The sequence below is a fragment of the Lactuca serriola genome, chromosome 1, assembly GCF_051521515.1.
Source record: "Lactuca serriola cultivar US96UC23 chromosome 1, Lser_US96UC23_V15, whole genome shotgun sequence".
Classification (NCBI taxonomy): Eukaryota; Viridiplantae; Streptophyta; class Magnoliopsida; order Asterales; family Asteraceae; genus Lactuca; species Lactuca serriola.
In genome coordinates, this window is record NC_136408.1 from 10,445,096 (window position 1) to 10,462,445 (window position 17,350).

Below are 17,350 nucleotides of genomic sequence, written 5' to 3' on the forward strand. Positions count from 1 at the left end.
TAAAAGTCTCGTACTCGGAAATCTCGAACTAGCCTCCGCCTAACACATTGAATAATTGTCTTTAATTAATACTCTACTCATACTCAAATACACCAAAGGTTGTTCTCTCTTTCTCTCTAACTCTTGGAATGGGGAAAAGACCATTTTACCCTCCCCCCCAATGGTCTCCATTACTTATGTTGACCAAACCCTAAAGTCAACATAAGTCAAACTCTAGTCAATAGTCCAGGTTTGACCTAACTCGCCAGGTGCACTCATGTGACTCGTCAAGTCCACTTGTTCCTCATAATTCTCGCAAAGGTCTAGCTCGTTGAGTTAACCCCTAACTCGTCGAGCTATCGCATGGTCCAGTTCATCAAGACAAACCCTAACCGACTCGTCGAGTCAGCTCATGGACTCGGCGAGTCTCTTCGATCTGATTTCTCATTCAGACGTTTTAAGGCAGATCTATCACTCCAAACACTAGATCTACCATCCTAAGGTTCGATTGTCACATAAAGCTTCGATCTTTACGCTCATGCATGGTGGTTTTGCTCCCATCTACTAATACATGTTCTCATAAGGTGTTAAACACCATACTCCTCATATGGATGAATAAAGTTAGGACCTTTGGGCTCTAAGGACCTCACAAGGTCCAGATCTGAGGTTTAAACCTCTGATAACTTAGTATGCTCTAAGTCCCAAAATAAAATGTGATAAAAAGCCTAATTTCTCAACTCATGAGATCTAACCATATAAAAGAGGGGGGATTCAAGCTTTTTACCTTCCTCTTGAAGCTCTAGACGAAATGGTCTGAACCCCAACAGCTCCTTCTTGTTCCTCGCTGAACAAACTCCTCTTCCTCCTCAAAGATGCACTAAAATCCTTCAAGGTTAGCTTGGAAAGTCTCTTAGCTCACTATACTTGTTTAGGGTTTCACACAGAAAGGTTAAGCAGCTGATGAGCCGCAAATAAGGCTATAAGTGCCCTTAAATAGGCCCCAAACCCGGGGATTTAGGGTTTCACTTCACAGCGTCTACTCGGCGAGTCGACTCTCTGACCCGTCGAGTAGATTATTAATCCTACGTGGCACAGCGTCTACTCGACGAGTTGTAGCACCAACTCGTCGAGTTGCTCAATAGTCCTCAAAAATAAATAAATAAATAATATACCTGGAAGTCCGGATGTTACATTTTTAACTATTTACAAAATATTCTTTGAGTTTTTTAAGTGAAACTGAAATTTATATTTAAGTTGATCATGTAATCTTATATTAAATTAACAATTTAAGTATTTTATCCAAACTTTTCAAAAGTTGTAGCTTTAACTGATAATGGTTAAATACAACAACATACTAAATCTAATATATTAAGTATAATATATTAAAAGTTAAGGACATAACTTTATAAGTAGAAGTAAATATACTATTTTAATATTGAAATTTAGTTTATTTATGTTTACACTTTAAATTTGATATTTATTTAACCTTATTAATCAATTTATAATCATTATTAGAAAGAAATTGAAAAGTCATGGGAGTTTCAAATGAATGTGGTGAAATGAAAAATAGTTGGGAGTTTCAAATAAATGTGGTGAAATGAAAAATAGTTGGGAGTTTCACATGATGTGGTTAAAGGAAAGATGTTTCCTTTATAGTAACTATGATATGATATGATGATACAGATAAATTTGAAAGCTTAAAATCAAACATTTGATCAAATAACGGTAATATTAGACATTTCAAAATAAATAATTTGAAACTGAATTGAGAGAAATTTGTGAAAGAAAAAACTGTACAAACGAGAAAAAGAATACAAATTATATATCTTTGATAATACCGGAATTTCATGAACAATTCCGCAAAAATTTAGGATAAAATGATTATTTTTATAAAACATAAAAACTTAGTTATTTTTAATTTTTATTAAACAACTTATTTATCTACATCTTTAATCTAAATCAACTTACTATGGGTGGCAAAAGCTTCACCCCTAGACTTGGTTCTTGATGCTTTAAAAAAACTGTGATCATATGGGTTTCTTTTTAGGTTAAAATGAGATCTATTAATTTGCTTTTGGTGGATTTATAGGTTGACATGATTGCCTTTGAATCCTTTTATATAGGCAATCTACGTTATATGTATCTAAAGAATCCCCTCTTACCCACACATGATCAACAAAGAACGCATATGGTAGTTTTTAATTTTTTATATAAACAAAAATATGACTATATAAAAGTATCCGAGAAAAAAAAAAAACTACTTATTTACATCTTCAACTTGGTATTCATTATAACTGAAACCGATCCGAGGTTTACCCATGCTGAAATTTAGGACCCTTGCATTCATGTTGTATTGTATATGTCCCTCGTAAAGCAGTTTCCGAATGTAGTGTTCTATGTCTGAACCAATAAGTCGTAATGTGTATTCCGTCAATGGTGCTCCCTATTACAGCATCACAAACATTCAAAACTTAAATACAGAATTTTTCTTTTTTATGAAATATATTGACATAACTATGTAGTTTTTCCAAAGTATAGGCTATAATAACACATTAATAGGTAAAAACAAGTGTTTAAAATTAAAAATACGTTGGGAAATTAAGCATTACCTCATAGTGGTCAACAAGCTCCTGAAAGTACGAGTAAACCATGTTGCAGGTTTCCGGCGTCCAAACAAACTCATCCGTGGGATCAAGGATAAGGGTGAGCTTATCCATCTGTGTTTGATCGAAAGCACATGTCTCAGGGTCGATATATGCTGCAAAGATTCTCACGTGTCTTGTGGTGCTGCTCAGCCATTGACCACCGTACTCCCGCCCCATGTTCTTGCTTTGTACGTTCACTTGTGGCTCAACGGGCCTCGGCTGGGTGACGCCCTTCACCACCGGTTTCTCTTCTTTCACTTCTTCTTGTTGTATTGAAGTTGATTCTTGCACTTCTTGTTGTTGAGCACACACCGAGAAGCCATTGTTGCTTCGTTTTCTGGGGAATAAGGTTTCTGTTTTGTTCATGGGTTTCCACCCCACCATGGAAGCCATTGACGATAAAGCTGCTGCCATTGTTTTGGGTGTTTTGTTTTTGTTCAGAGTTCTTGATTATTCAATGGTTAAAATTTCATGTTTTGTTGAATTAGGTGTGGATAAGTTTTTTTGGTTTTTTGTTTCAAGGTATGTGAAGGAGTAGGCAACAAAGTTTTTGTGGTAGGCAATCGTTTAAGAATTTGCCGATGGTGTATTTCTCTATATCGGTATATCCATCTTTAAAAGTTTCTAAAATTTTGAATTTCCTGATATATCATAAACGGGCTTGGGCCCGATTCCAAAAGGGCTTTATGTATGTATGTCACAATCCGTTATTTATGTCCCGTCGGAGCGGATCCATGATACCACGTTACCACCTCGTTTTCAAAATTTAATATCTCAATTAAATGATTTAATTCAGGGGACCACGTATTACCATATGTATGTATACTTCGCTTTAGCTATCATGAATGGCATGAAAGGAGTATAGTCAATATACTATATGGCATCTAGGGCCCGTGTTGAGCATCTTCTTCTTTTCTTAGTTGAATTGGAAGCTAAACGTAATACTTGCTTTTCAGTAAAGGTGTGACAAAAGTCGTATAGGATTCTAAGATAATGATATAAAGAAACATTTGGCCGACTCAATTCTCCTACCAATATGTCGGGGTTCGGTTTCATGTTACAACAAGTGTCATAAGAAAAAAGTTAAACCAAATTTCTAAGTTCTAACAACAAGACAAATCCATCATCGACCGACTCAAAAGGTTGGCTACTTGACTACGTCAAATCAAAGAAAAAAAACACCGCGTGTACAGGATGATGTAAGCAGCAATTTTGTGGATAATGCTGAATTTGAAGTCGGTTTTGAACTTTAACAAAATTCGCACACGATGATGTAAGCACCAATTATGTCGATAATGTTGAATTTGAAGTCGGTTTGAGATTTAACAAAATTGGCATGGTTGGTTTATATCTAAAAAGACCCAAATAAAAAGTCTCATAACTTTGAGATGATGTAAAACGTTTTTCAGCCATTAGGATCGGTTACGATGGCAAAATGTTCTTTTTTTTTTTTAATAACGAAGTCTGTAAAGATTTGAACTTGAAACCCTTTTACCCACTATATATTTTGGAGCAGTTAAATCTCAAGCAATAGCCACTAGCCACGTTGAAGATTTTTTATTCTCAGTACTTTTATGTTTATTTCCAAAAGTGTCGCCACCGGTGTAAAAGTTCAATTTTTTTATTCTGGGTACTTTACATAATACTAACATGGTAACAAATTAACACGTGTTCATGAATTGTGAAGAATTATGTGTCACCTATAAAGGTAGAAATTCAAGGCAATAAACAATATAAAATTAGTTAATTTTCTTAAGCCTTGCCTCTTTTCCAAAAAGAAAAAAACAATATAAAGCGAGTTAATAAATTTCGATCTTATAGACCCCATACCTTTGAGAAAATCGTGTAATCTATAAATCCCTTTAGAGATGGGAGATTCAAAATCTCAAAATAGCTTACTAGTTACAAACACGTACGTATTAATTTGTTAAGTTCTAATCATAAATAAAGGTATAATAAAACACAAGTACCTCTATCCAATCGTGTGAAAATACTGCATCCAAAAAGTTAACTTACCAAACCACAACACAACACAAGTACATATTCAATGAAACTCTAGGTTACTCGAAACAAGTTGGCTCTAACTAATTGGATGATTATTGCAATAAGTTAAATAGCCAATAGGGTAAACACGAATATCAACAAGTTGAAGCTACGTTCAAGCCTATAATTACCTGAAAAACAGACAAGTTGCCAAACCAAAAAAATAATATCACAAATGCATAGCCTATATGGGTTAAAATAGTACATTGGCTATATTGGTAAAAAGAGTAAAGACACCAATCAAAACGAATCTCATAGACCCAAGTCAAAGCAATTAATTTATTGGTTAAGTTGATGATGAAACGCTAACTATTACTTCCTCAATCCAAAAAAATGTAACGTTTTCCCTTTTAAGTTGTCTAAAAAAATGCAACTAATTAAATTTCATAGGTGGTCACTCAAACCACGCTCATGCACTTTGGGTACTTGGTACATGTTTTTTTTTAAATTATATTAACACCAAATCCTCTCTAATAAATGAAGGTTTTTTTGCCACTTGAAAATTTCTGAAGAGTTAATTTTGTGGGAGTTTTAGAACTATTATTTTCCACTTGTCATTTTTTGGGAATTTCCATTTTTTTCAAAATAAATTTCCATAAAATTCTAATGAGTTTTATAAAGAAAGAGAACCATTCTATTAATTTGATAATAAATTCTTATAAATGTTCTAAAGAATATTTGATTTCTTTTATAAATGTTTCAAAAGATTACATTATGTTATGTAAAAATATTATTTTATAAAATATTTAATGTTTAATTATTGATATTAAATTTTTATTTTTAATAAACACGTGTAGTACAAGGATCTCACACCTAGTCTACTCTAATAAATAAAAATCTTTTTGCTACATGTCACACTTTCATTGATTTGGCCACTTGTCATTTTGTGGTTATTTTCAATTAATTTTTTTCCACATGACATTTTGTGGTTTTTTTCATTTCATTAATTGACTTTCTTTTTAATTTAAAAATTTGTAAATCAAAATCTCATTAGTTTCCTTTGTTTATTTATCTAAACTATGTGTTTAAATTTAAAAAAGAAAAAAAAACACATTAATTTTAATAATTCAATATTTTTTAAATTTTCTTATAAATTCAAACTTTTTAATGTTTAGAATTTCATATTTAATTTTTTTTAAATGAACCCATGTAATACATGGGTTTTACACTTAGTATTCTATAATAATAATTGGTTTGACATTAGAAATTGGAAAGTTATTAAATAAATCCGAATGCATATGGTAATTAATGGATACAGTCTTACCTTGATTTGAACGATCATCTGACAAACTTGGAGGGGGAGCAGGGGGTGATTTGTTCCCAAATCCAAGTCCAAGGTCCTTACAGTCCATTCCAAGTGAACCTAACCAAAAAAAACAAGAATCCGGTTACACACTACTACACTTGTTCAATTGGACAAAAATCATAATTTTTTGTTCCACCCAAAAAGGTGGGACACGGACTCTTTCGATCTCATGTCTATGCAAAAGACATGAATGGCCTCCTAATCCTCATCAACGAAAATATCCCTAGAAAGCTTGTACAGTCTCTTGTAACAAATGCAACCTAAGGTTGTGTTTGTTGCATTCGACATAATTGGACTGGACAAAGACAAAGTTTTTAGGGTTATTTTTGGGGACGAGGATTAGGAGGGCATTCACGTCTTTGTGTACGGACAAGATATTAAGAGCGAATCCCTATCCCATCTTTATTTTGTCAGAAAAAAATTTACAATTTGTGTCCCATTGACATCAGTCTCAGTTCTAGTCCAATGCACGCAAAATACAGTATTGTTTTCAGGAGTAGAATGTGGACTTACATTCTTTAAAGCAAGGAGAAAAGGTTAAGTTGAGAAGATTATGATAACCCTCGTCACATTCGCATTTATGGGTGAAGAGAGATGTTGTCTCACATTTTCCTCCTCCACAATCGGTCCACCTACACACTAGAAAAACAAGCACCAATCACAATACATATAAACCAAAAGTCTAAATGGGTAAACAGAACTTTATAAAGTTTTAATGGTTGTGTACCATCAAAGATTGATTCATTTCCTCGGTTCTCCTTTTCTTGCACAGGGGATGGAGCTTTAGAACATGAATAATTCATTGTGCCTGAAATATGTATTACCAGTCACATACAAATTGTAAAATTTTATTGACCAAAAGAAATATAATCAAGGGGTATATGGTAACAGCTAAATACATAGTTCAATACAATGACAAAATATGGGACCACTCGGATTAAAATCAAATAGCATTAATAACTTTTAATGGTGTAATGACTTTTACTTCTATTGTTTTTTATTTTATGATTTCCATTTATATTTTTATCTTGATATATTTTATCTCTTACAAAATTGTAAAAATCATCTCTAAATTACTGCCCACCCATTTATTCTGTGTTTTTAGGTAAATATTTTTCTTATCACATATTCCTACACTCACGTGTATTGTGACAGTTAAACAATATATGAGAGAGAGAGAGAGAGAGAGAGAGAGAGAGAGAGAGATGGGATGATTCTTATTTTACGTTTACAAAATTAAAGAACATAATTCAAGAAGTTTTAGACTTACAATTTGGGATGACACAAGGGAGAAATTTCAAAGAGTTGTCATCATCAGTAACAGCCATTTGCTTCCACCCAGGTGAGCATTCACATTCAAATGGGATAGTGCTGTTACCCGAAGGCTTGCAGGTTCCCTGACCACATTTCACATCATTGCATGCATCTTCTGTGAAAATTTACATCCAAAAAAGATGAAAAACTTAAGAGCTTTTTCAAGTAAATCCTAAATTTCAACAAAAAAAACATGGATATGAATCCTAAATCCTTCATGAAAAAAAAATATAGCTAGGCAGCAGCATGTCATGGTTTTGCAATTGCATATCTCTACAAAAAGAATTATCAATAGCATACTTGGAATCCTTATATGAGTAACATCACTTTGTCCACTTTTCATATAAGATACAAATTAAATTCAAAACGGAAGTAGTTTAATGAATCAACACATGAAAAGAAGCTCATCTACTTGTGAACGAAAGCATTAAATTTCAACTATTGGCCATTTAGATTGTTAGATAACACCTCAACTGAACACAAAAAAGATGTAACTGATATAGTCTCAGGAATCAAGGTTCTAATACCCCAAATCCTATTTTATTTTTAGTTAAGAGATTAGAGATTTTGGGAAGTTGGTCAAGTTTGAGAGCCAAAAGGTGATAATACATTAATGTTTTTATGTAAATAGCTTCAAGAGCTTACTGACGTTATAAATGTTTCAATTCAAAATAAACTAATTATCATCAATATCTTAGGGTTAAGACATTTCGAGTATGAAATTAGAAAAACAGAAAGAACAAATGAAGCAACTAATTTATTCCGCACAATATAAAAAAAAACCCTGAAATTTGAAAGGTTTTAATTAGTACAAACCAAAGATCGGAGAGAGAAGCGGAGCAAGAATATCGCCGACGCTTGTGGCGATACACCATGGCTGCAAAATAAGAAAGATGCAAAGGAAAGTAGCGATTGAAACAATCATTTTCAAAATTGTAACAAAAACTTTGATGAAGAAGAAGAATTACTTGAAGAGAAGCTCAGGCAGTTGGGTGCAATTAATAGATTGCTGTTGGAAGTCGTTGAAGTTGGACTTTGAATTCAGTTAGCGGCTATCGCCATTATTACCGATATTAGATGGTTGGATTATTCATATTACCAACGAAAGATACAAGTAAATATGACATGACGTCATTTCTTAACCATCACATAAATGGATATTTACCATTTACTTATTAATACAATTTATATAAATAAAATTTAATTTAGGTTACAAAATACTTTTTTTGTTTAACTATTTATTATTAAAAGAAAATTTAGTTTTCAGATTTTAAAATGAAATAGATAGTTTCATATGTATTAAAACAAATGATCATCAACGGACATACAACGAAAAATCCAAAGTAAAATAGTCATGCATCTTTTCAACAAAAGGAATGCGCTATTATTTGTAAATTTGAAAGTAATTAATGAAATGTGGAGATATTATGGGTATGTTGGCAGCCAGTTTTGAGAATTTTTATTATAAGGTTTTACCTTTTAATTAAAAAAATAAATAAATAAATAAATAAATAAAACGTAAAATTAAATAAAAAAATTTAGCTTTTAGCTTCAAATAGTTTTTGAGAGTTATATTCCATTTAGTTTTGTCAAACACATCCTTACTTATTTCTTCGTAATCATTACAAATATATTCTACATATATTTCACAACTACACTCTTCATTTCGACATGTCACTCTTCATTTCGACATGTCACATACATCTTGATTCAATGTTAATTAAGTAACTGCTTTATTAAATATAAAAAAAGATGTTACCAAACTTCCTTTGATAGTTAGGTATTATTTATAGCGTTTTTTGTAAATCCATAACACTTAATACATGTGTGTCAAATGGAGATTCATGGTTTATTTAAAATATTGTTACAATAAACGCGTGGTTCATTTAATAAATTGGTATAACAAATGCATGGCTTATTTAATAAATATATACCAAGCAACCAATGTATACATAAGAGAAAATTTATGAATCGAATAACTAATTGATTTGGTAGATAGTCAATAACGACGTTATATGTGAATTCTTAGGAATACTGCCGAAAAGAAAAATGGAAACTAAGGAGGTTCAAAGCATTTAATAGTATTATAAATAATACAATACTAGTAAATGCTTTGAACCTCCTTAGATATATATTTTTTTTTTTTGACTTTCAATACTAGTAAATGCTTTGAACCTCCTTAGTATTATAAATAACACAATACTAGTAAATAATACAATACTAGTAAATGCTTTTTTATAATACTAGTAAACGCTTTGAACCTCCTTAGCTTACATTTTTGTTTTCGGAAGTATTCCCAATAATTCACATATAACCTCTTTATTGATCAGAATCAAACTATCTGCCAAATCAATTAATTATCCTATTCATAAATTTTCCCTTATTGTGTATCGTTTTGGCAAGCATGGCCTAGTGCTAAACCACCATCTTCTTATAGAGTTTTCTTGATCCATATTTACATTAAAATGTCATAAGACGTGAGGCCTATATAGGTTTGATATTAAATACCACTTCTTAAATAACTACCATCTCTATCAAGATATTCAAAGTTAATTCAAAATATATCAAAGAAAAAATTTAATAATATTGTGTTCAAATTGGTAAAAAGATTGATGATGATGAGTAGCATTCTCAAATTATACTGTTCGAACATTAAATTAATATTGAAAATTACGCATAAATATTCATTTAGATATCGTTTTTTTTTTTACTTTCAATGGACCATACCCTTCATTTCTCATTTAATTATCAACGCATAATGAGTGAGATGGCAAACGGGCAATAAGCTGCGTCACTAAATATTTTTGTATGGTAAAGTTAATTCTTTTAAAGACTACATCCGAATATCTAGGGGATATAACATTACTATATATGATCTGTTGTACTTTATTAAGAAGTTGTACCGCATCCGTTGTACTCTATTAAGAAGCCTTTTTGATATCGTTTCAATTGAAATGAAACTAAAAAATGACAAACAAAATATAGTTTCGATATATATTGTGTAAATGTACAAAATGTGTTTCTAAATTTATTAGGTATTTAATGCATGTAAAGGTTTTATAAGTTGATACTAAAATTCTTATTGCATGGCAATGAACTAATCGGGGTCCCCTAAAGCTTAATTCACGGTTTTAGGTTCTATGAATAAAAGAAAGGAATCAAAGCACAAAGGATACGGATTTCGGATCCAATGATTCTTTGGTTTCGGTTTCATATAATTTGGTCTAAGAAATGTCTTCTCATGGGTCTAAGGTCCAAGTCATTTTTGTTTTACTGGGGGAGATTTGTCAAATCTCACATTAAGTGACTCTTCAATGACCATGGATTGTTTTTTGACGACCTATAGGCTTTACTAGTCAAAGTGTAACAAAGAAAGACACACTTGTAGGCCTTTGGGTCAAATTAAGTGAGATGGTCTGTAGTTTTGAGTACTTGCATCGAAACACTCTAAGATGTAAAAAAAATGATTCCTTCCTCCAATCATAGAGAGTGTTATAAATTGTTTTTCTCACCAATATTCTGTTTAGGGTGTACGTAGAAGTGGAAATAACACCAAGGTGTCTTTATTTCATTCAACATCATGCAACTCATTTCTTAAAGTGTAAGATTTTTTCTTCAACATCTCTATTAGATTAAGGCATTCTAGTAGTTGAAAGAAACTTGGATGACAAGTAGTGGACGTGGAGAAGAGTTATTTGGGAAGATGTGGAAGAGGAACAACTCAAGGAAATGTTAATTTTAATGGATCCGATCTTATTTGTTGAAGAAATTGGTCGATGGGTGTAGGATTTGGGGTGCAATAACAAAGTTGATTTGGAGTATGAATGTAAAAGGCTATATTCCAAATTATTTTATCCAGAAAAAAGTAGGTAATGGAGCCGACACAAATTTTTAGGACGATATGTGGTTTAGGAATATATTACTTTAATGGAATCAATGAGGATCTATGGCGTCCAATAAAGATTGGACCATATCGAGAAAATGTTGTTGAAGCAATCGGAACGGCAGCTCAAAACGAAAATGTTACAATTGATCAATTAAAGAAAGAAACGAATGGAAAGAGCTGTATTCATGAACTGTGAGGAGCTTTACCTCCAGTCGCTTACAACTATATATGTGGTTGTAAAACGGCAAAGGAGATTTGGAACACTCTGAAAAATGAATTTCAAGGCAACGAACGAACCAAAAAAATCTTAGTGACTCATTGTTTGTCTGAATTCAATAACTAAGAGATGGAGTCAATTGAAGCATATTATGATCGATTCAACGATCTGATTTACAAATGCTCAAGTTACAATGTTGTCTGTACAATTTTGGAGTTCAACATCACATTCATTTTAGGCTTGAGGAAGGAATGGAAAAACATTAGTATTATGATCAAAATTCAAGTGAATTTTGATTCATGCTCTCTATGAAACATTTACAACATCTTGAAAGCACATGAAGTTGAAGTGAAAGAATTCATATATGAGAAGGACAAAATTAGTTTTGGTGGTCCTTTAGCTTTGTTTCTAAAACCAACATTAATGATGCTTGTTCTGATGTCGAAGACGGTGAAGATGGATAAGGGTTGATTATGAATTATGATGATGAGGTTGTGGCTTACCATTCCAATAATAATGCCAAAACGTTTTACAAGAAGCCTGTAACGCCCGCGTTTCCAGGCTAGGCATTTTCGTTGATGTAATAGTCTAGGTTAACCCATATAACTCTTTTAAAGTATTAATAATGAAATATTTGAGTATTGTGTGAATTATGTGAATCATGTGTTTATTTTCTTAATTATTATAATTTAATGAATTAAGAATAAAATAAGCGTCAAAATTAAAGTATGAGATAAGTCCGATATCTTTGCATAAAGATGTAGTGGTCGAAACGAGGTTTCCGAATATATAAAGAATGTCGAAATCCGAGTTATAACGAAGAGGTTATGACCTGTCGAAGTTTTGCGACAGAACTGGCAACGCTGAATGATGTAAAAAAGTGAAATTTACGTTAGTGCAATATTTAGCCTTATTTATCTAAACGGAATTCGTAGATTTCGTTAAACCGAGAGCGTGCATAAAAAGAACGCCCAAATCTGACTTCGTATGAAGAAGTTATGATTTTCTGAAGTTTCAACTTGGCAGTATGCAGCCCGAATCCTTGATTTGAGATCGAGCGGTTTATATCCGAAACAATCTAAACGGGAATTGAAGATCTCATTGTTAGTAGCGAAACGATGAAAAGTTAGGCGAGAACGGACGTCGGATGAATAAGTTATGATTTTATAACGAAGTTTTCCTGTCCGGGCCTACTAAAATTAAATAATAAAAATAAAGTCAAAATTAGCCGATGGAGTCTAAACGAAAGTTGTAGATCGTAGTCTCGCCTACGCATGGATATATAGAAAATAGAGCTCGTATTCGAAAGTTACGCAATTTAAAAGTTTGACAAGTTAAATTACGCCGAGCGTAATTTGAGTACGCCCAGCTTACTCAGAAGGGTGCAAGTTGCCTGACCGATACTCGAGTGCCACCAATTGACGCATGCAGTGACGTTAAAGTATGCCCAGCGTAAATTGCAATTACGCCCAGCGTAATCCCAGACCTCCAACTTATAAATAGAAACCGAGATCAGCCATTTTCTCTTGTTCAAACTCTTTCTTCTCTCTAGTTTTTGCCTCGATTTGCGTGTCAATCATATCCCGAAGCCCCGGTATCATTCCCGAGCCCCGAAGCAAGATCCGAAGTCCCGAGGATCCCGAAGAGCGTTATTCCCGAGCCGAAGCCCTGCCCGCGAGGAGCCCGGTTTTTGTGAAAATCTTCCAGATCTACGGAGAAACACTACTTCTGCAAGCCGTAGTGTTGTCCGATCATCTTTTGATCAAGTGAGTGTGTAGTTACTTTCTTCCAACACATTATTATGAAGTATTTTATATAAAATACGTGCTATGTGTATATATTTTGTTGTTATATGTGTGAATATATATCCACTCTCTTCTATCTCATAGATCTGATTTATTCTCTATGAAATATGTGTTATGTGTGTGTGCCTCATCTGTTATGTGGAATATGTATTGATTAAAGCATGCTATACAGGTTTTAAACTATGTATAAAAATGTATATTTTTATCTACTAATATGTTGGGTAGAACATGGATAGATAGTTGGTGTGTAATAAACAGATGAGAGGCCTCGATGTTGTTTTAATTTAGTCATCTAGCGGAGTTTAGATGACGACCACGGACTTTTCTAGACAGTCTTGTGGAACACTAGCAGACTCGCCACCTGTAGGTGTTAATGAACTTGGGTGTTCATTCACTGTACGTCATCCCCCTCATGGTTGCCTGATTTGACTTATATTGCTGAGGAACCCCTGAAGCATGTGTTGTTGCCCCGATGAAATATTCTTAGACTAGGTCCCTTGTGTTAGTTGTTTTAGGGACATAAAGTGAGAATAACGGGAATGGGTAATTGGGTTATTGTTGGTTGATGAAAATAAAGTTAATTACTTATTGTGGGTTGAAAACCCTATATGCTCACCAGGCTCCCAAGCCTGACCCACTCAGTTTATTTGTATTGCAGGAAGTGGCGCAAGGGCATAAGATGGATGAATCATCAAGTTGTTTTTTTACAAGTTTTTATATGTATATATTTGCTGAATGACTTGTAATGTTATCATTTATGCTTTATGGTCCGTATCGGAACATGACATCCCGTGTTTTGATTATATAATGAAAATACATTTCTTGATGAAATGCTTTGGTAAATATTATTTTATCATACTTTGTTTTTGGGAACAAATTCCGCAACTCTTTCAAATCAAAAGGATTTACTCTGAAATTATTTTAAAAGCATAAATGAAAATCAGTCTTCTATGGCCGAGATTTTGGTGATGTCACAAAGCCTATCAAGGGAAACTTAAAAAGTAACACATTCAAGAAGGAAAATTCAACATCTAATCCTGTTGTCAAGAATAAGAAAGATGGAAATTTAAGTGAGAAGAAGTTAGTTGGTAAATCTAGTTATGACTATACTTATTGTAATGGCAAAAACCATTTAGCAAGAGATTGCATGTTGAAGAAAAAGGAGGAGAAGCAGGAGAAAGTTAAAGATGAAGCTTACTATGCCTTAAAAATCAAAGAACTAAGGGAAAATCAAAGAATCTTTCACTAGTTGTGAAGGGTATGGATGAGGATGAAAGAATGTATTAGATCTGGTCATCTAGATCAGATGGTGAAGAAATGTGCCATCCAACACATGGTGTTATGTTCGCAATGCACACTGGTGTTGATGTTGATGAGAAGCATGGTGATGAGAAGTTTATGTGTGGAGATTTTGGTTCAGATAGCGAAGATAGGAGTGAAGATGGAGGAGAGAGAATGTCGAAGGACAATGTTTCATGGCAACCACTTCAAAGTCTCCAATGACTAAGAAGGTGCGTGATCTCTTAACCTCTCTTAATAATCCTTCGAATTCTTATGATTCAATTTTATCTTACATAAATGATGCTTGTTCTTACATTAATGATTTGTTGATTTCTATGAGTAGTGATGTGGAACATATCAAGGCTGAGTTGTACGATGCTAAAAATAGAGACGAAGAGAAAAACTCTATAATAAAGAGTTTAAGTTTCAAATTGAATAATGGTATATTAGATCCTGATTTGGTAAGGTTAGATAATATTTTGTTAACTAAACAGAGAAAAATTTACTATAATACTAACAAAAGACTTTACGGTAAACTCACATTGCTATATCATTCATCCGAAATTTTTAAGGAACAACATGGTAAACTTTTACCTTTTATCAAATTTAAGAAGGAATTATTTGATGAAATTACATTTGATTGTGACAGTAGAATTTCAAAATTTGATCAAGTACCAAACGATTCATATGCATACCGTGTTGTTAATATTGCTGAATATTTGGGTGCTGATGAATTGGTTAATATTGTTAATGATACTTTGAGTAAGAATGAACAAATGAAAATTGTGAACAAAATTGAACCTTTGACACAATGTTTTCAAGAAAATTTTGTTGATATCGAAGATAATTCTGACAATATCAGTGAAACTGAAGAAGATGAATGTGTTGATTGTTTGAATTTATCTGTTATTAAAATTGCTTCATTAGCTAAAAGTGAAGAGACTATTGATTCAATGTCGAAGCTTAATTTTGATTCATCTTCAACAACTGATAATAAAGTTTCATAAGAGAAAATTGATATCGAAGATATCACAAATAATGAAAGTGATTTTGATGATTTTTTAATGTGTGATGAACTACTTGTTAATGCGATGTACCAGACATATATTGCGGAAGAATCCCTGAACCGATACTGTTTATGCAATGTTAGTGATGATTCTTAGGAGTAGTCCTTAGCCATATAAGAAAATGTGATGTTGACTATGATCATTAGAATAGATCCTTAGAGATAAATATAAAGAAGATAACAAGGATGGGTAATCGGTTTCACCGTTTGATAATTAAACACATTAACTATATTATTGTGGGTTGAAAATACTATGTACTCACCAGGTTTCCCAACCTGACCCACTTAGTTTCTTTGTATTACAGGTAACGATACGAAGGTATTTTATGTTTGGATCTTATGAGAGATTAAAGGGAATATAGACCAATAGATATTGTAAGGCTAATAATGATTACATTTATGCTTATTTTTCTTGTATTGGTTATGATATTCCAAAGTTTTTAATAATCAATGAAAAACATTTTTTTCGAAAAATACTTTTATGGGACAAATTTCGCATTTATAATTATTTTTTAAAATAAGCATATATAAAAAGGTCTTTTCTTACAGGGAAAATGGGGATGTCACACTTTTAGTCCCATTTTGGTGGCGAGCTTGGAGTTGAGGTGGCTCTAGCTCATTCTAAGCACTTTGGGTTGTTAGTTGAACCATTTACATCTGGAAAGTTGGTACCTTGTACATGTTCTTTGAGTCATGCAAGTGGTGTTGGCATTTTAGGTCATTTAGATGTTTAAAATTTAGATCTAGTTCGTTGGAAGTGTTTAAATGGATAAAGTTGGAACTTTATCCATTAATGCATGGTTTGGGACCAGATCTGGAAGTTCGAGGGATTGACTTAATGGATAAAGTCATATTACCTTTTGAAATAAGATTGGACGCAGTGCACCATCTTAAACGCAACGTGCTTTTAGGTTTTTATCAGTCACACTTGTTTTAAGCCAATGATCCCGGCTATTTTGTCCTTTAGTAGGTGTGGGACCCCAAAAGAAAGCGTGGCGTGATTTTTGACCAGATATTGACCTATTGATCGTTGACTTGGGCCATTGGCAATTGACTTTTGACCCGTTTGACTTTTGGGTCAAACTTGAAGGCTTTAAGTTATAGACTGGGGTTTAGCTTGTGTTTGGTTTAAGCAATTCGGGTAGGTGATTCTTCGGACTTCGAGTAGTCGGATTCAACTCAAGGATGCATGTGGGTTTTCTCACTATCTTATATAGGGCATGGGGTGTTAGTGTATGTTTTTTGTCTTTGTAACTCATGCGTATTTGTTTATATATTTGGCGGTGCCTATTATTTGGACGAGGTCCAATTATGTTTGGCGGGGCCTATTATCTGGACGGGATCCAATCATGCTAGGCAGGGCCCATTATCTGGACGAGGTCCAATTCTGTACCCCGGGGGGGGGGGGGGGGGGGGAGATTATCTGGACGGGGTCCAATTATTATGTGTGAGGCCCATTTTTATGTGTTATATATGGTATCTTGGGAAATTCACTAAGATTTGTGCCTACAGTTTTAAGTTTAAATGTTGCAAGACTTTTTGACGGTACAGGGAAAAACATCAGATATGCTTTTATGATTTTGAGATTTTCCGCACTTATGATTTATTACTCTAATTTATGTTATCAAATAACTAAATGTTACATTTTTATAATTCAATGGTGTGGTTTTCTTTGTTTTAAAAAATATATTTTGAAATGTAAGACGTTACAAAAAACATTTATTGTTCTTTTTTTTCACAAATGTATAAATCACTAAATCTTATTTGTTATACACAACTACCAACTCGATAATATATGTCCTACATAC

At 33.0% G+C, this 17,350-nt stretch overlaps 2 protein-coding genes across 3 annotated transcripts; both read right to left on the bottom strand.

The window, feature by feature from the left end:
* Window positions 1-2,164: 2,164 nt before the first annotated feature.
* On the bottom strand, window positions 2,165-3,193 carry NDHM (subunit NDH-M of NAD(P)H:plastoquinone dehydrogenase complex). Its single transcript, XM_079035758.1, has 2 exons — window positions 2,589-3,193; window positions 2,165-2,422 (listed from the first exon to the last, which is right to left on the bottom strand). Exons 1-2 carry the CDS (start codon window positions 3,036-3,038, stop codon window positions 2,237-2,239), a joined length of 636 nt encoding a protein of 211 aa, XP_078891884.1. The 5' UTR covers window positions 3,039-3,193; the 3' UTR covers window positions 2,165-2,236.
* Window positions 3,194-4,543: 1,350 nt separating this feature from the next.
* On the bottom strand, window positions 4,544-8,249 carry LOC145097962 (uncharacterized). 2 transcript variants are annotated; one of them, XM_079035712.1, is made up of 6 exons: window positions 8,104-8,249; window positions 7,244-7,399; window positions 6,701-6,781; window positions 6,487-6,612; window positions 5,932-6,030; window positions 4,544-4,798 (listed from the first exon to the last, which is right to left on the bottom strand). In XM_079035712.1, exons 1-6 carry the CDS (start codon window positions 8,210-8,212, stop codon window positions 4,734-4,736), a joined length of 636 nt encoding a protein of 211 aa, XP_078891838.1. In that variant the 5' UTR covers window positions 8,213-8,249; the 3' UTR covers window positions 4,544-4,733. The 2 variants fall into 2 exon arrangements, with proteins under 2 accessions (XP_078891838.1, XP_078891805.1); XM_079035679.1 differs by having other exon boundaries at window positions 7,244-7,402.
* Between the last annotated feature and the right edge of the window lie 9,101 nt (window positions 8,250-17,350).

Excerpts from the sequence above, each read along its gene's own strand:
- NDHM (XM_079035758.1), bottom strand. The coding sequence starts at position 3,038 with ATGGCAGCAGCTTTATCGTCAATGGCTTCCATGGTGGGGTGGAAACCC. Across the intron at positions 2,423-2,588 it reads AGCTTGTTGACCACTATGAG|GGAGCACCATTGACGGAATA; the intron begins GTAATGCTTAAT and ends ATGCTGTAATAG.
- LOC145097962 (XM_079035679.1), bottom strand. The coding sequence starts at position 8,212 with ATGATTGTTTCAATCGCTACTTTCCTTTGCATCTTTCTTATTTTGCAG. Across the intron at positions 7,403-8,103 it reads GCTTCTCTCTCCGATCTTTG|AAGATGCATGCAATGATGTG; the intron begins GTTTGTACTAAT and ends AAATTTTCACAG. Across the intron at positions 4,799-5,931 it reads AGATGATCGTTCAAATCAAG|GTAATTATAGGCTTGAACGT; the intron begins GTAAGACTGTAT and ends TCTGTTTTTCAG.